The sequence below is a fragment of the Sminthopsis crassicaudata genome, chromosome 2, assembly GCF_048593235.1.
Source record: "Sminthopsis crassicaudata isolate SCR6 chromosome 2, ASM4859323v1, whole genome shotgun sequence".
NCBI lineage: Eukaryota > Metazoa > Chordata > Mammalia > Dasyuromorphia > Dasyuridae > Sminthopsis > Sminthopsis crassicaudata.
Genome location: NC_133618.1, coordinates 253,705,946 through 253,725,172, shown reverse-complemented (window position 1 = coordinate 253,725,172; position 19,227 = coordinate 253,705,946). Strand labels below are relative to the sequence as shown.

General features: G+C 42.2%; 1 protein-coding gene across 1 annotated transcript in view; it reads right to left on the bottom strand.

Annotated features, from left to right (window-relative positions):
• Positions 1-441: 441 nt before the first annotated feature.
• LOC141555722 (DEP domain-containing mTOR-interacting protein-like) overlaps positions 442-19,227 on the bottom strand; it is a 30,566-nt gene continuing 11,780 nt past the window's right edge. The window contains exons 2-9 of the mRNA XM_074288831.1: positions 15,213-15,391; positions 10,699-10,822; positions 7,733-7,911; positions 6,772-6,954; positions 6,207-6,347; positions 5,582-5,652; positions 3,708-3,812; positions 442-2,410 (exon numbers count right to left, since the gene is read on the bottom strand). Of these exons, the coding sequence (XP_074144932.1) occupies positions 2,285-2,410; positions 3,708-3,812; positions 5,582-5,652; positions 6,207-6,347; positions 6,772-6,954; positions 7,733-7,911; positions 10,699-10,822; positions 15,213-15,391 (1,108 nt within the window). The 3' untranslated portion in view covers positions 442-2,284. The remainder of the gene's footprint in view (positions 2,411-3,707; positions 3,813-5,581; positions 5,653-6,206; positions 6,348-6,771; positions 6,955-7,732; positions 7,912-10,698; positions 10,823-15,212; positions 15,392-19,227) is intronic.

The following is a 19,227-nucleotide window of genomic DNA, read 5'->3' as shown; positions in this document are numbered from 1 at the left end:
GAAGGAAGGAAAGAAGGAAGGAAGGAAAGAAGGAAGGAAGGAAAGGAAGGAAGGAAGGAAGGAAGGAAGGAAGGAAGGAAGGAAGGAAGGAAGGAAGGAAGGAAGGAAGGAAGGAAGGAAGGAAGGAAGGAAGGAAGGAAGGAAGAGGGCAGGGGAAGAAAGAAACAGAGAGGGAGGGAGGAGAGAGAGGGAAAAGAAGAGAGAAAGAGAAAAAGAGAGGAAGAAGGAAAGAAGAAGGAGAGGAAATAGAGGAAAGAGGAAGGAAGGAAGGAAGGAAGGAAGGAAGGAAGGAAGGAAGGAAGGAAGGAAGGAAGGAAGGAAGGAAGGAAGGAAGGAAGGAAGGAAGGAAGGAAGGAAGGAAGGAAGAAAGAGGAAGGAAGGAAGGAAGGAAGGAAAGAAGGGAAGAAGGAAAGGAGGGAAGGAAGGAAGGAAGGAAGGAAGGAAGGAAGGAAGGAGGAGGGGGAGGGAGGGAAAGAGGGAATAAATGAATATAATTCAAGAAAACGTGGGAAAACTATGATGAAGTGATGCAGGCTGAAGGAAGCAGCACTACCAGAACAACAAACACAGTGACTATCAAAGTACAAATGTAAAGACTCAAAGACTACTGAAGTCAGATTGATTTCAATGAACAATCTGTTTGAGAACAGAGACTACATACCTTCTCTTGGAAGGGAGGTGGGGGACTATGGGCAAAGAATGTGGCATACACTATCAGATAAACTATAGCTGTTTTGCTTAAGTTATTTCCTTTGAGACAAGGGAGGATTCAATGTACAGGGAGAGGTAGGGTATATAAGAAAATGATCCTAATGTCAGAATCAAAACAAAAAATCATCAAAAGCAAAATTAGGAAAAAGACACTTTCCGAGGGACTGGTCAGACGTAGACTCTTAGGCTCTGGCCATCTCTTGGTTAAAGTACTTCTAGTGGCACAGGGCCTTCTTTGGCTGCATTCTACCACTGGAAAAAAACTGTATTTTCCTGTCTCTTTTCTTGGTTTCTAATGTGGCCGAGCTTGTGTGGAACATGAGAAACATCGCTGCAGGACGACCCGGGTCTGGTGGAGTTGCTCACACAGACCCAGCGTGTAGAGGCCGCCAAGCAAGGACAAGAAGATATGACACTGTCAGAGCCCCTTTCACTTTGTCACAGACTCTGAGAGTCATGAGCTTTTAAGGCACAGGGACCATCAAGCCTCGTCTCCATCTTCTGAGCCGGCTCTGCCTTCAGTGGCACATCGGGGAAAGGAGAAGTGCCACAGTCGTGGCCAAGCGGCAAAGGGAGCCGAACTTTGTGACCGTGGCCAGAAGTGGGGCTCCATCCCCCCATTCACTCCCGCTTCAGCAGGTGGCCTTCACCTTCTTACAGCCTTCTAACTACAAGGCACATTTACAGACTGTCCCGCTCAAAACTCACCACAGCCCACTGAGAAGGAGGCAGGGGGGAGTAACATCCCCATTCTGTAGGCCTCTGAAGCTCAGAGGAGGGCAATCCCTGGCCCCAGGCCAGAAAGCCACGTAAGAGGAGGTCCGAAGTAGGGCCCTCGGGGTCAGGCTCCTCGTCCTGTGTCCTTTCCACTCCCCCACACTGTCTATGATGTGAACTGAAAGGGGATCTATGCCGCATCTGGTCCACCTCTGGACACCTCATCAGCACGGGCAAAGGTGGCTCTGGAGCTCTCTGGAAAGCTGCTGGTAAAAAGGTCACTTGTCTACCATGTCCCCTGGATCAATCTCTTTAAAGATGATCTCCATTGTCTCTGACCTGTTCAGATTGTGTATTTGAAGCTCTCTTATGATCTTTAGTCCATCCTACCTTTTACTCTATGCACACATTTACTACATATGTTTGTGTGTGTGTATATATCTATATCTATAGAGATACACACCCCCCATATATAACCTGTGGCATATATACATATACGTGTGCATACACATAGGTGTATATATGTATACATACACAGATGTATATTAATATGTGTGTATGTATGTACACAATATTCTCCCTACTGGATTGCAAACTCTTTGAGGGCAGCAGCATAACTACCCATCTCTGTGTTGAACACAGAGAGTTTTGCGCTTTCTAAGTACTCAATAAATGTTTATGCAATGGGCATCTGGATCATTCTCAGAGCTTTGGAATTTCTCTCTCTAAAGTTACAGCTCCTACCCCACACACATTTTGGACTGGGATTCTGATGGCCTTAGAGTTCACACCGGCTGGCAATGGGAGCCAGGCCCTGGGGAGGGGAACGTTGCCAAAGGAAGCTTTCAGGCTCCCTTTACTCCATGTCTTCCATAATCTCCATAATCAGTGTCCGTGGCCCCGTCACAATGAGGTTGCTGACCGTCTGATAGTCCAGATGTAGCACCAGAATGCCGTTCACTGAGATGACAAACTGGCACACCTGGATTGGAGAGAAAGAAGACGTAGGGTACACTGAATTGGGGGGATGGAAACAGGTCTGAATGCCAAAGTATCTTCAGGGGTGTACCCCTGGAGTGTTTGTTAAGGCCAGACTGGCTCGGCAGGGGGAAGGGGCTATGTCTGTTTATTTGGTTTAAATGTGATGTGATGAAATCCCTGGTTCCAAAATCATCTCATTTAAACATCTCCTCACCAGGTGACTGCTTCCCCTCGTATCAGGCACACTCAGCCTGCACTGAGACAAAAGATCTCCTCTCCCAGAACACTCACTCTCCCCTATAGAACCTTAAGCCGTGGGCTCGGCAGAATCTTGGGAAAGACCTTACCTCGTGGACCCTTTCCCAGGGTCGAAGGTTAACAGGATATTCTTAGAGGAGGAAAGGCTTTAGGTCATAAATCCACAAAAAAAAGGACCTGGAGTTCTGTTCTTTCATGCAGTAGGCAACTGATCCTGACTACTAGGAATGGGCCCAGTTGGGATTCCATCTTCCACCTAATCCCCAAAACCCTGTGTTTTAAAGTAATTTTAGTTTAGTCTCTTTTTTTTATTTTTATAGTAAACCAGTGATCAATTGGTCCAAAGAACAACTTATTTTGTGACATCTAATTGACCCTGTTGTACTTTCTTTCAAGCATTCTCTCTGTTTTGTTTTCCTTTTCTTCCTCTTAACTCTGAAGAGAATAGTAAAGAGAAAAAAAATAAGGAAAAGAGAAGAAAAGAGATGAGGAGAGGAAAGGATATGATGGGAGGGGAGAAAAAGAAAAAGATAAAGGAAGAAAAAAGGAGGGGAAGGAAAGGGAAAGGAAAAGAGAGAATTTAAGAGAAGCAGAGAGAAAAGAAAGGAAGAGAAAAGAGGAGATAAAAACAGAAGAGAAGGAAAGGGAAAAGAAGCCCAGAAAAATACTCCATGACTTCTAGCATTTCCTTGGGGATCCAAGTCTATAACAGCATTTGACTCAATTACTGTTGTGAGTGACTTTGATAATAGACAGTAAACTCCAGGGCAACTAGAAGGTGCAGAGAATAGATCACCAGCCCTGAAGTCAGGAGAACCTGAGTGCAAATCTAGCCTCAGACACTTAACACTACCTAGCTGTGTGACCCTGGGCAAGTCACTTAACCCCAATTGCCTCAGGGGAAAAAATAGACAGTAAACCCCAAGCTCAAAGTACCCATCCCGGAGCTCAACCTCTCAAAATTCATGGGACAAGATTACAGGAAGATAAATGCATAGGAAAAAGCTTAAGTCTCCCCCAAGAACCCATTCTTGATGTACCTTCATGCCAGCAGCAGCAGCTGGGCCTCCAGGATCCACAGCCTGGATATGACAGGGTCTTCCTCCTCGGACTACAAACCCCCAACCCACAGCATCCCCTACAATCTGGAAGGAGAAGGCAAAAGATTATTGTGCAACAGTGGTTCAATAAAAGAGGGCTAGATGTAGAATGAGCAGACTTGGGTTTAAATCTGGACTCTGCCACTTATTATCTTATTCTGCCTCTTACTATACTATCTACCCTATCTGATGGATCTCAGGCAAATCCTTTGACCTCCTTAAGCCTGTTTCTTCATCTGCAAAATGAGAGGACTGGACCAGATGGCCTCTAATGGCCTCTACCAGATCTAAATTTTTGGTTCTGTGACTATGAGGCAAAGTCAGGGGGCCGCTAGACTCAAAGACCCTTTTCCAGTTCAGAGAGTCAAGATGTTCCCCATTAACCAAAATACAAAGAGGAAAACAAGACTGGAAAAGTGAAGTGGAACCAAAAGAAAGGATGAGAAATGTTGTTGTACTACTGACTCATACTGAGCTTGCCTTCCACTAAAACCCTCAGATCTTTTTCAAAGGCCTTTTTCAAAAAAGAAAACTATTGTCTAGCCATACCTTCCTCATCCTCAATTTGTGAATTTTATTTTTTGAACCCAAAAATAGAAGCTTATATTCATTCCTATCAAATTTTATCTTAGTTCATTCTGCTCCTCTTTCTAACCTATAAAAATCTTTTTAGCCACCTCCCCAAGTGTTAAGTCTTCAAATACTTTGATAAACATATCATCAATGTTTTCATCCAAGTAACTGATAAAAATCACAACCAGCACAGAGCTAAGGACAAGCAACATGAAAACTCACATTTGCATAGCAATTTCTTTACAACAGCACTTTAAAGAAAATAGTACAAACTATTTATTCCCTTTCTATGGATGAGGAAACCGAGGTTCAGATAAGCTAACTGACATCCATTGTTCCACAGCCAAGAAAAGTCAAAAGCAGAATTTAAATCTAGGATCTCTAGTTCCAGCCTGATCTACAGTACAATATTCCTTTGAACCCAATGGCTATGTCCCTCCAAAGCTGACAACAAGGGAAGTCAGCAACTTATTCAATCAAATTGATCTAAGTTATAGAGATGCAAAATTTTAGAATTGAAATTGAGCTCAGAGATCAATCATCAAATCCAGAGCCTTCATTTTACAGATGAAAAAACGAGTTCTAGAGGAAGGGAAATGACTTCCTCAATGTCACAGAGTGAATGGCTGAAACTGGAGTCCAATTTTCCTTTTTGATTCAATGTTCTTCCATTATATTGTTCATCTTCCTACTTACCTATAATAAAGTGAGGGGATGTTTTAAAAAAAAAGAAGTAGAGATAGCAAAGCAGGGAGAGAAGGGAAAGGGAAAAGAGAGGGCAACCATAACAGAATGGTTCCACAAACAGTCATTCTAGATTCTCCCTTAACTTCCTTCCCGGCATGGTTTCGTTGACACATACTTTAATGTTGGGAAACCAAGGTTTTGTGTCAGGGCATCAACACGGAAACTGGTGGGGGTAATGATTTGGGAAAGGATTGTTATTCCTCTTCAAGAAGACCTCTCCCTTCAGTGACTTCTTTCCCTCTTTACACCAACACATCCATAGCCTGGCTGTTCACCGGCTACCACTTCTAGAGTTCCCTTTCCTTGGCTCTTCTGTCCTAATGCTTATCTTTACCTTCAACACAACCACAAAGACATGGGCCAAATTTCCTCCCAAACAGAGCATCCCTGATCCAGCATGATTACACCCAGAATCAGACCATCTTCTGCAACCCAGCCTTCCCAATCACATTTTCTCTGGGCACCAGGATTTTTAGTTACAACTTCCCACTTACTGTTAGGGTCTTCTTCACATAGGGGGCTCCTGGGGACAACAGTTCTTCACTGGTTACCTGTCTCTTCAGCACTGATATAAAAGAAATGGTAATTTAGTTGGAGTTCAAGGAGGCCCATAGAAAGAAGTAAGGAATGACCCCATTCTTTTGCCCCAGTGAAGCCCATCAACCCTGGTCATCCCTTTTAATTTATCCTCAACTTTTTATCTCAAATAGGGAAAAACGTTCCCTTACCCTACTAAGTAAGTGACCTATTTTTGGGATGAAAAATGATACTCAACGTATTAGAGCAGCATCCATGAAGACCTAGGGAGAGAAATTCTGATCCAAAGACCCAGAAATTTGTATTTTTAGAAAAAGAGTCGGACTTGGGTAATCCCTCTCTGCCTCTCTAGTCTTGCCACCTAGTGGCACTTTGAAGAATTAAATCCTTATGGATGGTCCTTAGAAAATTCCCTTTGAAAGAGAGCAGGGCAGCCGGTAGACTCTATGTTCAACTTTCCCAAGACCACACAGAAGGTGACAGACCACACAGGCCTCCACCCTCTAATGTGGACTTCAAGGCTCTTTCTTTTCCACTGAATTACTGACGAATGTAGAGAGAGAGATGGATGGGGAGCCTTACCTGACTTGGGGTTACACTCAGAGCCTGGTGGGAGCCCCAGAAGAGGGGGACTGTTGTAGTAAGGTCCAGTTCCCCCTGCTAGGCTGGTGACACTGCTTCTCCTGACAGCTGAGACCACTTTGATTTCTTTATTAGGCTGAACTGGAAAAAATAAGATCTTGCTTTGGGAGGTTATTAGAACAAAGCATTTGATAAGACTGCCTGCTCCCGCCAGAATTCCATTTTTCACCAAGGCCCATACCCCAACAGTCCCCTAATCCAAAACTTTCTCAGGATGGGACAGCTACGTCTGCCAGTAAGGACTGGGAAAGAGAATTCCTGTTTGTTTTTTTTCCACATTGAACAAACGACAGAATCATAGATTATCCAAAACTCCATTGGCTTTTATACAATACATTAAGTACATTTAAAGGCATATAAAGAAGTATCACCTCTCTATCTATCTCTGAGAGTTATGTGCACGGCATCATTTCCAGAAGCCTGGTTCTCAAAAGGCCATTTTTGGTACTAGTGTGCCAATTATTGACATCCCTCCCCAGGGGCAGTGGAGGCCCTGACCAGTTACCTGAAAGGAAGCTTGTATTGCCCTGGTCAGGATTGAGCTTTCGAAGACAGAAGGGGCTATCAGGACTCTCAGGGACGGTTCGGAGGCTGTCGGTCAGAAGCTCGGTCAGCCGCCTTCGCCTACGGAAATTGATCCGGAACTGATAGAGGAGATTGCTGTCAAAGAAGTGGTGCTTGGTAGAGACTGGGCAGAGAGAAAGGGGAGGTCACAAGGGCTAGAGAAAGTCCCTGGCTCCCCGTTCCCTTTCAGACTAAGCCTCTTCCATGGCTACCTATGAATGTCATGAAAGTGCTGGAGGGTCTCCTACTCCTAAAGCATTTCCTCCAACAACCCACAGCTCTGCTCCCTTGTGGGAGTCCTTCCCTGAGCACTGCACTTGGAGTCAGGAAGTCCCACACCTCAGACACTTACTATGTGACCTTAGGCAAGGAATTTAAGGTCTGTTTGCCTGTTACCTCATCTGTAAAATGAGGGAGTGGGACTCAATTGCCTCAGACTCCTTCCATCTTTTTGTTTATCATCCTATATTTGACTTAGAATGCTAATTCTTTCCCTTTCTCTGGATTCCTGATCACTGGTTTCTCATGCAAAGGGTCCTATATCACATACTTTCTTATTTTATCTTGTTCCATGCATAAAAGCTTGGTCTTCCCAGCCAGAAGGAGTTCCCTGAAAGCAAGGGTTGGAGCTCCTCTTTGTCAATTTACACAAAAGTGTAACAACCACCCCAATAAGACTTAGTAAAGACTCTCCTGTTTTCTGGTGCCTGAAATTCCACCATTAGTGTGGTATTCCTTAAGAATCTTTATTGTAATTCTTTTTAAATGTAGGAGCCACTCCACAGTGTATGAGAAACAGTGAAGACCTAGGGCAAAGAAGCTCTGCTTCCCTGGCGTTAAGTTCGTCCCACACTGCCCCAACACACCATCCTCCTTGTACTTTGTCCTCTCCTCCCTCTCACCATGTTGAATGATCCCATGTTCCAGGAGAGCCCGACACAGCTCCACAGCCTCCTTCCTGCTGGCTGCCTCTCCCTCCTGAGTGAGCCAGTCCACCATCTCACAGCCCAAGAAAGCACGCTGGTACCTGATAGACTTTTCCTCCCGCACTTTGAGGATTGAGTCATCTGCACTCACCAACCTAAGGAGAGGCCACATTGGAGTGAAGAGATCTTCTATCCTACATTCCCCCACCCCTCCTTAATAGCTCTTCTTAGGGTACTTTGTAATATGTAAGATGCTTGGACAGCCATGTATCCTTGGAGATGTGAGGTAGACATGGCAACAGGTACTCTAATCCTCATTCTACAGAAAAGGGGAGTGCTTGGTGCCCAAAGCCAAGCAGAAAATGTGTAGTAAAGCTGAGACCGGAGCTCTGGGAAGACCATGTGCTAAAGCAAAAACATTAGGAGTCTGCTAACTTTCCAATTTCAGCTCTGTTACTAAATTATGTGATTGAGGAAAATGATCTTCAGTTTACCTATAAAATGGGGATACAACGCATGTAGAGTTGTTCTAAGGAGAAAATGATCTTAATGACTGTGAAAAATGCAAGCTCTTTCCAAATGTGTGGAATGTCACTGTTGTTTGTTAGTTATGTGTGGGTACGTGTGCATATACATGTGTATGGAAAGAAATGAGACTATCAAACACTCTGGTGAGCACTGTGAGTGCAGGAGCTAGGTACCTCACTGAAGGAGGCTCAGTCTCCTTGGTCCAGGCTAGGACTTCTTTCTCAGTCCTGCCAAAGAGGATACCCTGGGACATCTGCCTCCAGGACCCGCCAGAGGGGCTGAGGTTTACCATCCTCAGGAAAGTGATACAGCAAGGTTAATTACAGCTGTTTGCACTATTAGAAAAGATCAGCAGAGGGAGCTCCAGACCTGTGGATCCTCTGACCAGCAGCTGCTCAGAAAACTAGGAAAGAGAGGTTCACACAGAGGGGATCATGTGCACACTGCAAGCAGGCTCAGCTCTCAGGTGGACACTCCCTGCAAGCGTGAGCTTACACCACATGCACAATACACTCATGCACTCAGTGCTTGTTCCCTCAGCCGTTACACAGACACGTGTGGGGGCTGCCCACTTATTTGCACGGTCCCTTGCAAGCAGATTCATTGATTCCGAGCTAAAACCTCACTTCATTGGCAGGGACTTTGGAGGCTAGCCACTCTAACACTCTTTACAGATAAGGAAACTGAGGTCCAGAGAGGACTTGTTTGAGGGTTAGTAAGTAACAAAACTGGCTTTTGAACTCAGGTTTCCTGGGCCCAAATCCACCTGCTTGCCACCAGACCATCTTCATCCATTCAATTAAACTGGATAAGAATCGATTTAACACTTGTGTGCTAGGATACAAAGAATAATGGCCTGTTAAAACAGGTAAATGTTATAACCCTGGAACAGAAAACTGGAGCTGGTTTGAGATGGGCATAAATACCAAAGAAAGGGTATGTGGTATCCTAGAGACAAGGGGGAAATACTGAACTGCTTAAGCAGGGGAGTGCCATGGCCAGACGTGTATTTTTGCAATTTTACATTGACAGCTGTGTGGAAGACAGATTAGAACAGAGCTGCTTCAACTTTTTGCCCAAGAAATGTAAGTATATAAAATAGGTACACAAATCAAAACTTTACTGATGATAAATCATAATTTCATGGCCTTCACATTCAGTTCTGTGACACGGGGTCGCAACCCACAGGTTAAGAAACTTTGGCTTAAAGACATGATAATTAGGGAGCTACTGACAGAATTTAGGCGAGATTTGTATCTGACCTAGGATGATTGATGATGTGAACAAAGAAAGGTGTACTGTAGAGAGAATGGAGGTAGAATTTAAATCACTTTGCAAATGAAAGATATATACAGTGGGAGAAAAGAGTCAAGGGTGAAATCTAGTTTGTGAAACTAAGTGACTAGAAGGATTACAGTGCCCTCAACAGAAATGTGGAACTATGAGGGAGAAGAGCGAGTTTGGGGGAAGATCAACAAGTCTGATTATAGATAATTGTGTTTGAGTGCCTAAGGGTCATCCATTTAGAAAAACTCAATAAGCAGGGAGTGAGGCAATACAGGAGTTCAAGAGAGAAACTAGGACTAAGTATATAGACATGAGAATCACCTGTGAGAAGTAATAGTTGAAACCATGGGGACCAATGAGATCACAAGACAAGTGAGTGGGAGATAAGACCATTGAAACAATGAATCTTGACATTTTTTTTAATTTGTGGAAGAAAGGAGAAGGACTATATCTTCAGGAATTGACATGATCAAGTTTTTGTTTGAGAATAAGGCAGATCTGAGCATGTTTGTAGGCATCAGCAAAGGAGTTAGTGTATGAGATTGACAGAGAAAGATAGAATGTTAGAATGGCAAGTTCCCAGAAAAGAAAGGAGGGAAAAAGGATAAAGGGGACAAGCAGGACTGGTGTAGGCTATGCTGACACTCTCCCCTGTACGCTATGTATAAATATATTCATGTGAACATAGAAGAGACAGACACAGTGACATATATGTGTACAATTATACACATACATATATATGTATATGTTCCCATGGATTCTGAAGGCTGACATGCAATGATACAGTCACAATTACATTGCACACAGGCTCTCATGTACACAAAAACTAATCATACTCAAACACACACACACACACGCACGCACACACACACACACACACACACACACTAAGAAACACTGGAAGTACACAGATAAGAAAGAAGGTGCTCACAAGCGGGCAAATGTTTGTACAAAGAAGGGGTTAGTTTAAAAAGGAAGAGGACAAAAATCTGATGAAGTCTTTTATTGTCAGTGATGGTCCTGGGGCTACTATGAGAAAATGGCAGGATGAAGATTAATCCCAATCCCAGTCCTCCTCCCCAAGCATTCCCCTTGTTCCCCACCCCCTCTCCCACCCTGTTACATACGCTTCATACAGACTCTGGCCTCGAAGAAATACTTTGACGTCCTTGTTTAAGGGGAAGGTCCCATCATCCTTGCGGAAACGGTACAGCAGTTTGGCATCTTTGTAGTCTGAATGTTCATCACACACTGTGGAAGTTGGGGATGGGTATCACTCAGGACATCCCACACCCACAGGAACCAAGTAGCACCCTCCCACTCGGAAGTGAATCCTCATAGTGTCTTGCTAAACAGTCCAAAAGACCATTGGAGCCACTGAAAGATGGGTAAGTAAACATGTTTAGGAGGGCAGATGGACAAGTGACCCTGAGCAGCACTCATCAGTATTCTATTCCTGTGTTTCATGGCCATAATCTGGCCTTGGCACAGAGCAGGGAATCAGACAAACAGGAAATGCTTGCAGAGAAAGTATTGATCTCATTTGAACAACCCTTACTCCCAAGAGCTGACTGGCAGGAGAGGAATGTTCAAAGAAAGCAATTAAAAAGCCAAAAGTCAGAAAGATAGAGAGTGGTAGAAATCAGACTAAAATTCTGAGCTGGTGTCTTCCCCTCATTCTCTCCTCCTTCAGCTCTTTCTCTTATTTAAAGATGGTTCTTTTTCTTGACAAGGTAGATACATGCATCTATGATCTCATCATTTCCAGCAGATAGCCCCCTCAACCATTCTCAGTCTCACTAATCTCCCCCACTTATCTACTAGTTCATTCCCTGCTGCCTTCCAGTACACCCATCTTTTAAAAACTCTCATCTCATCCAACTATTCCCCAGCTATATTTCTCTTTTCTCTAATCCCCTTTTCCCCTAAACTCCTTAAGAAAGCAGGCAATCCTTTATGTTTCTACTTTCGGTCCTCTTACTCTTAACTCTGTAATCTGCCTTCCAACCTCATCATTCAATTGAAACTGATCTCTCTTAGGTCACTAATAATCTGTCAATTGACAAATATAATGATTCTTCCTCAATCTTTATCCTTCTTTACCTTTCTGAGGCTTTTAGCACTATAATCAGTCTCTTCTCCTGATATCCGCTCCTTTCTAGGTTCCTTTCTCTGGATTTTTCTCCGGCCTATGTCACCACATCTCCTCAGTCTCCTTTGCCAGATCTTCATCCTGCCCATACCCACTAACTATGGGTATCCCCCTAACTCCAGGTTCTATTTTTGGCCCTCTTCCTTTATACTATGGTATTTGTTAACAACCTATGCAGATGACTCCCAGATCTATCTATTTAGCTCTCACCTCTCTGCAGAGCTTCAGTCTCATATCACCAAGTACCTTTTGGACAGCTCAATACCACTGAAACAGAACTTTATCTTTCCTCCCAAGCTCTAGGATGACTGTGCCCTACTCAGTAAAACTCCAGTGACTTCCTCTCACTTAAGAATCAAACATAAAATCATCTTTTTTGTTTTTTACAACTTTCTTTACACCTTTCTCTCTTCCCACCTTTACAGCCTTCTTACACTTTATTTACCAATATGTACTTTATGATCTAGCAACATCTACCTTTGAACATGCTATATTTCCAGGCTTTGTGTATTTTCAAAAATTATTTCCCTGGCTTCTTTTTTAGCTGAAGTCTCACCTTCTGCAAGAGGCCTTTTCTGGTCATTTTCTCAACTGCTAATGCCTTCCCTTAGATTAACTACAGTTTACAATGTATATTTTGTTTATACTTAGCTGCTTTTAAATTATTTTCTACACTCATTCCCAAACCTTCCCCCTAATTAGAATGTGAAATCATAAGGGCAGGAAACAGTTTTGTTGTTGTTATTGTTTTCCCTTCTTTGTTTCCATAGGGGAATGGTTCACAGTAACCTGGATATATAGTAGGATCTGAATAAAAACTTGTTGCCTGTCCAGAGATCCATTCCTTCATCCATCCATCCACATAGCCACATAAGACTTCTGTGTTTCCCAGGAAGGGTCCAGGAGGAAGGGGTTAGAGAGTGGGTGGGCTGGGAACAGTGGGCCAGAAAGAAATCAAAGTGACTATTTCCATGGAATAGTCAAGTCACACCCCCTTCACCACAGTTCTTCCCTCAATAAACAGAGTCATTAAGAATAGCTCTAGAACCAGAGCTACTGACCCGATGACCACATCAACATAAATAAACCATGACCAAAGACTTCAGAAATATAGTTAAAGTGGTGCCAAATCTTAACCTCAAAGGACTGCTGGTAAAGCAAGCCTTCAGTGTCTCAGAAGAAAGGTGGCAGATTATAGCTGCTGGAGGAGACACCCACAGTCACATAATGGCTAATGTGTTTTATTTGTTTCCATTAAGAGAACTTTGCTACACAGGAGGATTCCACAGGGGGGAAAGGAGGACCTAAGCAGTAATGAGAGTATGACAATAATAGTTTTGAAAAAAGCTTTAGGATCTTTAAGAAAGCATAGTTTTCATTCCCAGGAATGAGTTGCAAGGAGTAACTTAGGACAGTCAGCTTCTCAAGTCCTGTGTCGTTTGCATGTGAAGAGCAAGGGAAATGAGAGTGAATAAGATGCAGCAGTGGAAAGCCCAGTCTCATTCCTCTGTGGCTTTGGCTTCCTGGACCACAGTCCAAGGCCTGGGTAAGGGTCAAAGCTGGTTCTTGTTCCATCCCAATGACTCTGTTCATCATTCATCCATAATTATGGCCTGGCCACACAGCCTAGCTTAGGAGAACCACCCAGGAGACCTCCAGGAAGAGAAGCTTGTGAGGTTATGTGGGCCTACCCACACATACACATACACAGATGCACACTAAAATTCAGGCTTTAACACAACACTCTCCATACTCATAAATACCCATACAGCCCTATATATGCTTCACACTCTCCCTCTCTCCCTCTGTCTTTCTCAGTCCCACTCTCTCTGTCTCCTCCCTCCCTCCCCATTTTCTCTGCTCCCCCCACCCTTTGAGGATGGAATTCTCCAGATGAATTTGCAATCCAGACAAGGGCCTTGTGTTTCCCTCCCATACACCAGCCATTACTTAGTGGAGCAAAGACAATCTATCCCTCTGACCCAAACTGCAGACCATAAGGACCGCCTGACCTCTATGTTCTCATTCTATGGGTGTCAAGAAGTCTCCCTACTCCCAAATATCCCTCTGCCTGTCGCTGAATTAACTAGAATAATAATGAACTTTCTCTGAAGTGAGAGGTTTCATACTTAGCTTACTGTGTGATAAAAAGCCCAGATCATTTTCATAGTGCCTATTGTCTAACTCATACTTCTTTATTTTATATTTGTGAAATATATGTAATTTTGAATCCAAGTGTGTAACTTTACATATCATCATATTGAATTATTAAAATTTGATTTGGCTCATTATTCTAGTCTAACAACGTCTTTGTATCCCTTTGTCTCAAGCTTTATGCTACCTACATAATTGATAAATATGCCATTTATTTCATTCAAATAATCAATGGTTCAATACTATCTCTCTCTGATGCTTACTAACTGTGTTTGACTAAACCATTTAAATTCCAAGGGTCTCAGTTTCCTTATCTACAAAGATGGCAGGGGGAGAGGTTGGCTCAGATGCCCTGAAGTCTCTTTCAGTTCTAAAACTGTGATCCCATGATCTTTCGTAGCTTCATTCTTTTAGATTGAGCCCAGACCTCTCCAGGTACCTCTGATTATGGCCATCAGCCAGCAGCACCTCAATACAAGGGAAATTATCACATGGATTTCAAGACGACTTGTTAGAAGAGAAACTTCCTTGGGCAGATCCTGGTCATGGGGCTGAGTCACAAGGGTCAATTTTTTAGAAAGCTCAGGTGAAAAATCGAGCTAGTGGGCACCAGTGGAAAAAGGCCTTGTTACCAAAAACACTCTTTTTCTTCCCAACTTCAAAAACAACTGGAATCTAGTGACAATGCAGCCCACTAGGGAGGAAAATAGTGGCTACTTATCTGTAGGACTGAAACTGTACACAAGCTGACACTGAACCATTGTCTTTTTCTACGTGGGGGTGGGGGAAATTTTTGAACATGGAGGCAAAAGAAAATTGAAAAAGTGTCAGAAAGGGAGGAAGGAATTTTTAAATGCCATGGCTTTTGGGGGAGAAAAAAGGACACAAAGTTTTGCAAGGATCAATGGTGAAAATTTATCCTTGCATATGTTTTGAAAATAAAAAGCTTCAATAAGAGAAAAGAAAAAAAGGAAGGGGAAAAAAATAAATAGCCAATTAAAGCAGAGACCCTCTCCACATCTTAAATTCAAAGGAATTAAACCACAGCAAGAGGAATGTAGGCCAGATACAGCTAAAAATGTGAAACACTGGAGATGATAAAATGAGGCTATCGATATTGAAGGTGAGATCAGGCAAATAGAAGAATCTGGGGAGAGAACTTTCTGAGGGAGGAGAGGCTCTTCACAATGTCCTACCCATCCTTTACGCGAGCCACAGAGCTCCCCACCTACTCTACATGTAGCTGGGCCTCTCTGTTGTTCAGAAGTGAAGCTGTGGGACTCTACAGAAAGTACAGGAGAGTGAGGAGGTACGGAAAGGTGGGAGACCACGTACCATGATGAATGATGTAGTGGTCCATTAGTTTCTGCATGAGCCGAATGCCTGTTTCTCTGTCCGGTGCCTCCTTGTGGTCTATCAGCCAATCTGTGAGCTCCTTGGCCACAAAGCAGTTGGGATACGTCCGAAGATGATAACGTCGATCCTTGATGAGCTTCCCATCGTGAAGTCGAAGCCTAAAACAGATGAGGGAGGGCAGAGGAAGAGCCCTTAGAAGTGATGTATATCTCCTCTCACTCTTTTGGCAGAAAATGAGCTCACTTTATAGTTTAACCACTGAAAGCTGAGACTTGGTAATCCTTGATGTAAAGCTTGCAGAAATATAAAGACTGATGTAGCTTAACGAAGAGGACAAAAAAGTGTGGATAACCAAAACAACAGGTAAAACTACAAAACAGCAGTTAGTCTAAGAGTGTATGGTTTAAAAAAAAAATCAGATGATCTCCAAAGAGAAGGGAAAAGACAACAGTGAGTAATTTAAAAGGCATTTCTGTCTATAGATGTGCATGCCATATTAAAGTTATACTTGCCTTCCTATTTACACTTTGTGCAAAGTAGTGTTACCCTGAGACCTCAGTGCAAAGACAATGCAGAGTGTATCAGCTTCAGGCAAGCAGTTCTAAGATTAAAACAACAGCAATATCCCCAGTATACACCTATTGCCTAACATAATATAAATGCTAGATGGAGGCTTCAATAGTTGTATTAGCATTTATATTATGTTAGGCAATAGATGTATTGCAATTAACTAGTGATAAATCTACTATTCATGCATTCATCCATTCATTAAGGACCTATGTACATTTGAAAATTGATCACAAGAAAGCAGAGTTAAAATGGCAAGAAAAGATAGGAACTCTTCCAACCTCTCCCCCAAACTGCTCCAAATTCCTTTAAAAATGACTCTAAACAACTATTATAACATCAGAATACCCAAAAAAAGATGGAGTAGAACATTTTCCAGTCAGAGGCAACTTAGAAGGTCAACAGAGAAGGTCTGTGGTACTAAGGTGGGCATCCAGTGTGCAGTCCTGATGCAGGCTATCCCAGAGCTAGCCCCAGCCCCAGCCCCAGCCCAACCTCTGAATCTGCAGCAGTGCTGGAGGTTTCCAGACTTACCATCCCAGAGACACCAAAGAAGACCAGGAAGGTCAGCAGAAAAGGTCTATGGGAGCCTAGGGTGCAATCCCAGCCGTTCTTGCCAGATCCCAGCATCAATGAGGAAGGAGCTCTGAATCAGCAGGAGTGCTGGCGGCTTTGGGGGGTCTCCAGGGAGGTCTTGGAAGGTCAGAGGAGAGGGTCTGTGCCAACAAGCTGGGAGTGCATGTGCAGTCCCAGTGCAAGCTGTGCCAGCACAACCCCGCCCCCAACCCCAGAGTTCCTAGCCCCAGCCAAGCCAGACTCTGTTGCTTCAGCACAGCAGATCTTATAGCTACAGTGGAGCAGGGCCACCTCTAAAAGCTCCAGGGCAGAAAAGAGGGCTTGTGGTCAAGTCCCTAGAAGGATCTGTGAAAACAGCTGCACAAATCTCCTGAAGTTTGGGACAGGGCACCCTCCACCCCAGAAACAGACCCCTACTCTAACAAAGAGTCAAAAGCTGGATAATAGGCTAGAAAAATAAGCAGACAACAGAAAAAGATTCTGACCATAGAAGATTACTATGGTGACAAGGAAGAACAAAACATACACTAAGAGATAATAACAAAGCTCCTATAACCAAAGCCTCCAAGAAAAACAAGAACTGGGCTCAGGTCATAAAAAAAGCTCAAAAGGGACTGAAAATCAAGTAAAAGAGAAAAAGAAAAAATTAGGAAAAGAATTGAGTGATGCAAAAGGAAATACAAAAAGCTAATGAGGAGAAGAATGCCTTAAAAGCAAAATTGGCCAATTGGGAAAGGAGATACAAAACCTTACTGAGAAAAATAATTTCTTAAAAAATAGAATTCAGCGAATGGAAACTAATGATTTAATGATAAATCAAGATAAAATAAGGCACATAAAAATGAAAAAAAATAGAAAAAAATGTGAAATATCTCACTAGAAAAACAACTGGCCTGGAAAATAGATCCAGGAGAAATAATTTAAGAGTTATTGATCTACCATGAGCAAAAAAAAAAAAATGCCTGGACATCATTTTTCAAAATCATCAAGAAAACTGTCCTGATATTCTAGAACCAGAGGGTAAAATAGAAACTGAAAGAATCCGCCGGTCATCTCCTGAAAAAGATCACAAAATGAAAACTCCCAGGAATATTATAGCCAAATTTTAGAACTTCTAGATCAAGGAGAAATATTACAAGCATCCAGGAAGAAACAATTTCAGCATAGTGGAGCCATGGTCAGAATAACAAAAGATTTAGCAGCTTCTACATTAAAAGACTGAAGGACTTGGAATATTATGTTCTGGAGAGTAATAGAGCTAGGATTACAACCAAGAATCGCTAACCTAGCAAAACTGAACATAATCCTTTAGAGGAAAAAGTGGTAATTCAATGAAATAGAGGACTTTTAAACATTTGTGATGAAAAATCCAAAGCTGAATGAAAAATCTGATTTCCAAATACAGGGCTCAAGAAAAGCATAAGGAGATCATCAGGAAAGTAATATAAGGGACTTTAATATGGTTTACATTCCTACAAGAGAGGATGAGACTTATAATTCATTAAAATTTTCTCATTATTATAGCAATTAGAATGAGTATATATAAACAGAGGGCACAGGTGTGAGTTGAATATGAAGGATTAATCTTTTTTTAAAAATGATGAAATTAAGGGATGAAAGAAGAATGTACTGGGAGAAAGGGAAAGGGAGAAATGGAACGGTACAAATTATCTGCCATAAAAAAGAGATGAGAAAAAGCTTTTACAATGGAGGGGAAGACCAGAAGAGGAAAGAAGAGGATGAGTGAGTGAACCTTACTGTTATCAGAATTGGCTCAAAGAGGAAGTAACATACATACTCAATAAGGGTATAGAAATCTACTTCACCCTGCAGGAAAATAAGAGGGGAATGGGATATGGGAAAGAAGGGAACATTATAAAAGAGAGGGCTTATTGCGGGAGGGAGTGGTCAGTACCAAAACACTTTTGAGGAGGGACAGGGTGAAAGGATAGAGAGAATAAATGAGGAGAAATATAGTCAGCAATAGTAATTATAAAAAAAATTTCAAAGCAAATTTCCCTGATAAGATCTCATTTCTTTAACATAGAGGGAAATGAATTAATTTTTTTTTAAAGTAAGCACCATGCCCCAATTGATAAAATGATCAAAAGATATGATCTGTGCACAAAAGGCTATAAATTGATGCATATCCTTTGACTTAACTTCACCACTATTAGGCATGAAAACTAAAAGAGATTCAGGGGGGAAAACTCCCAGAAAATGATTTTAATGTACAAAAAAATATTCATAGTAGCTTTCTCCTTAGGACAAAAAAACCTGGAAATTTAGGGGATGTCCATCAATTGGGGAATGATTCAATAAACTGTGACATGTGTTTGTGATGGAATATTATTCTTCTGTGGGAAATGATGAGCAGGCTCTCTCAGGAAAACAGCAACAACAAGAAGCTGGAAAGTTCTCCATCAACTCAAGCAAGGTGAAATGTACTGTATATAAAGTAACAGTAATATTCTGGGATGACCAGCTGTAAATAACTTTGCTATTCTCAGTAGTATAATCATCCACAACTACTCTGAATGGCTTATAATGAAAACTCCTATCCATACTTAGAGAAGGAAATGATTGTGTCTGAATACAGACTGAAGTATTCTCTCTCTCTTTGTTTAACTTAATTTTTCTCAAGGGTTTTTATTTTCATTAGGGTGGGAAATCTATATTTTCTTTCAGAACCTGACTTTTATGGAAATGTTATGCATAACTTCACATGTGGTTTCTTAATTGTGGGTGAGGATAAGGGAAAGAAATTAAAACCTCAACATTTTTAAAAACAAATGTAAAAAAAAACTCTTTTGAATGTAACTGGGGAAATTTTTTAAAGAAAAAAGAAAAT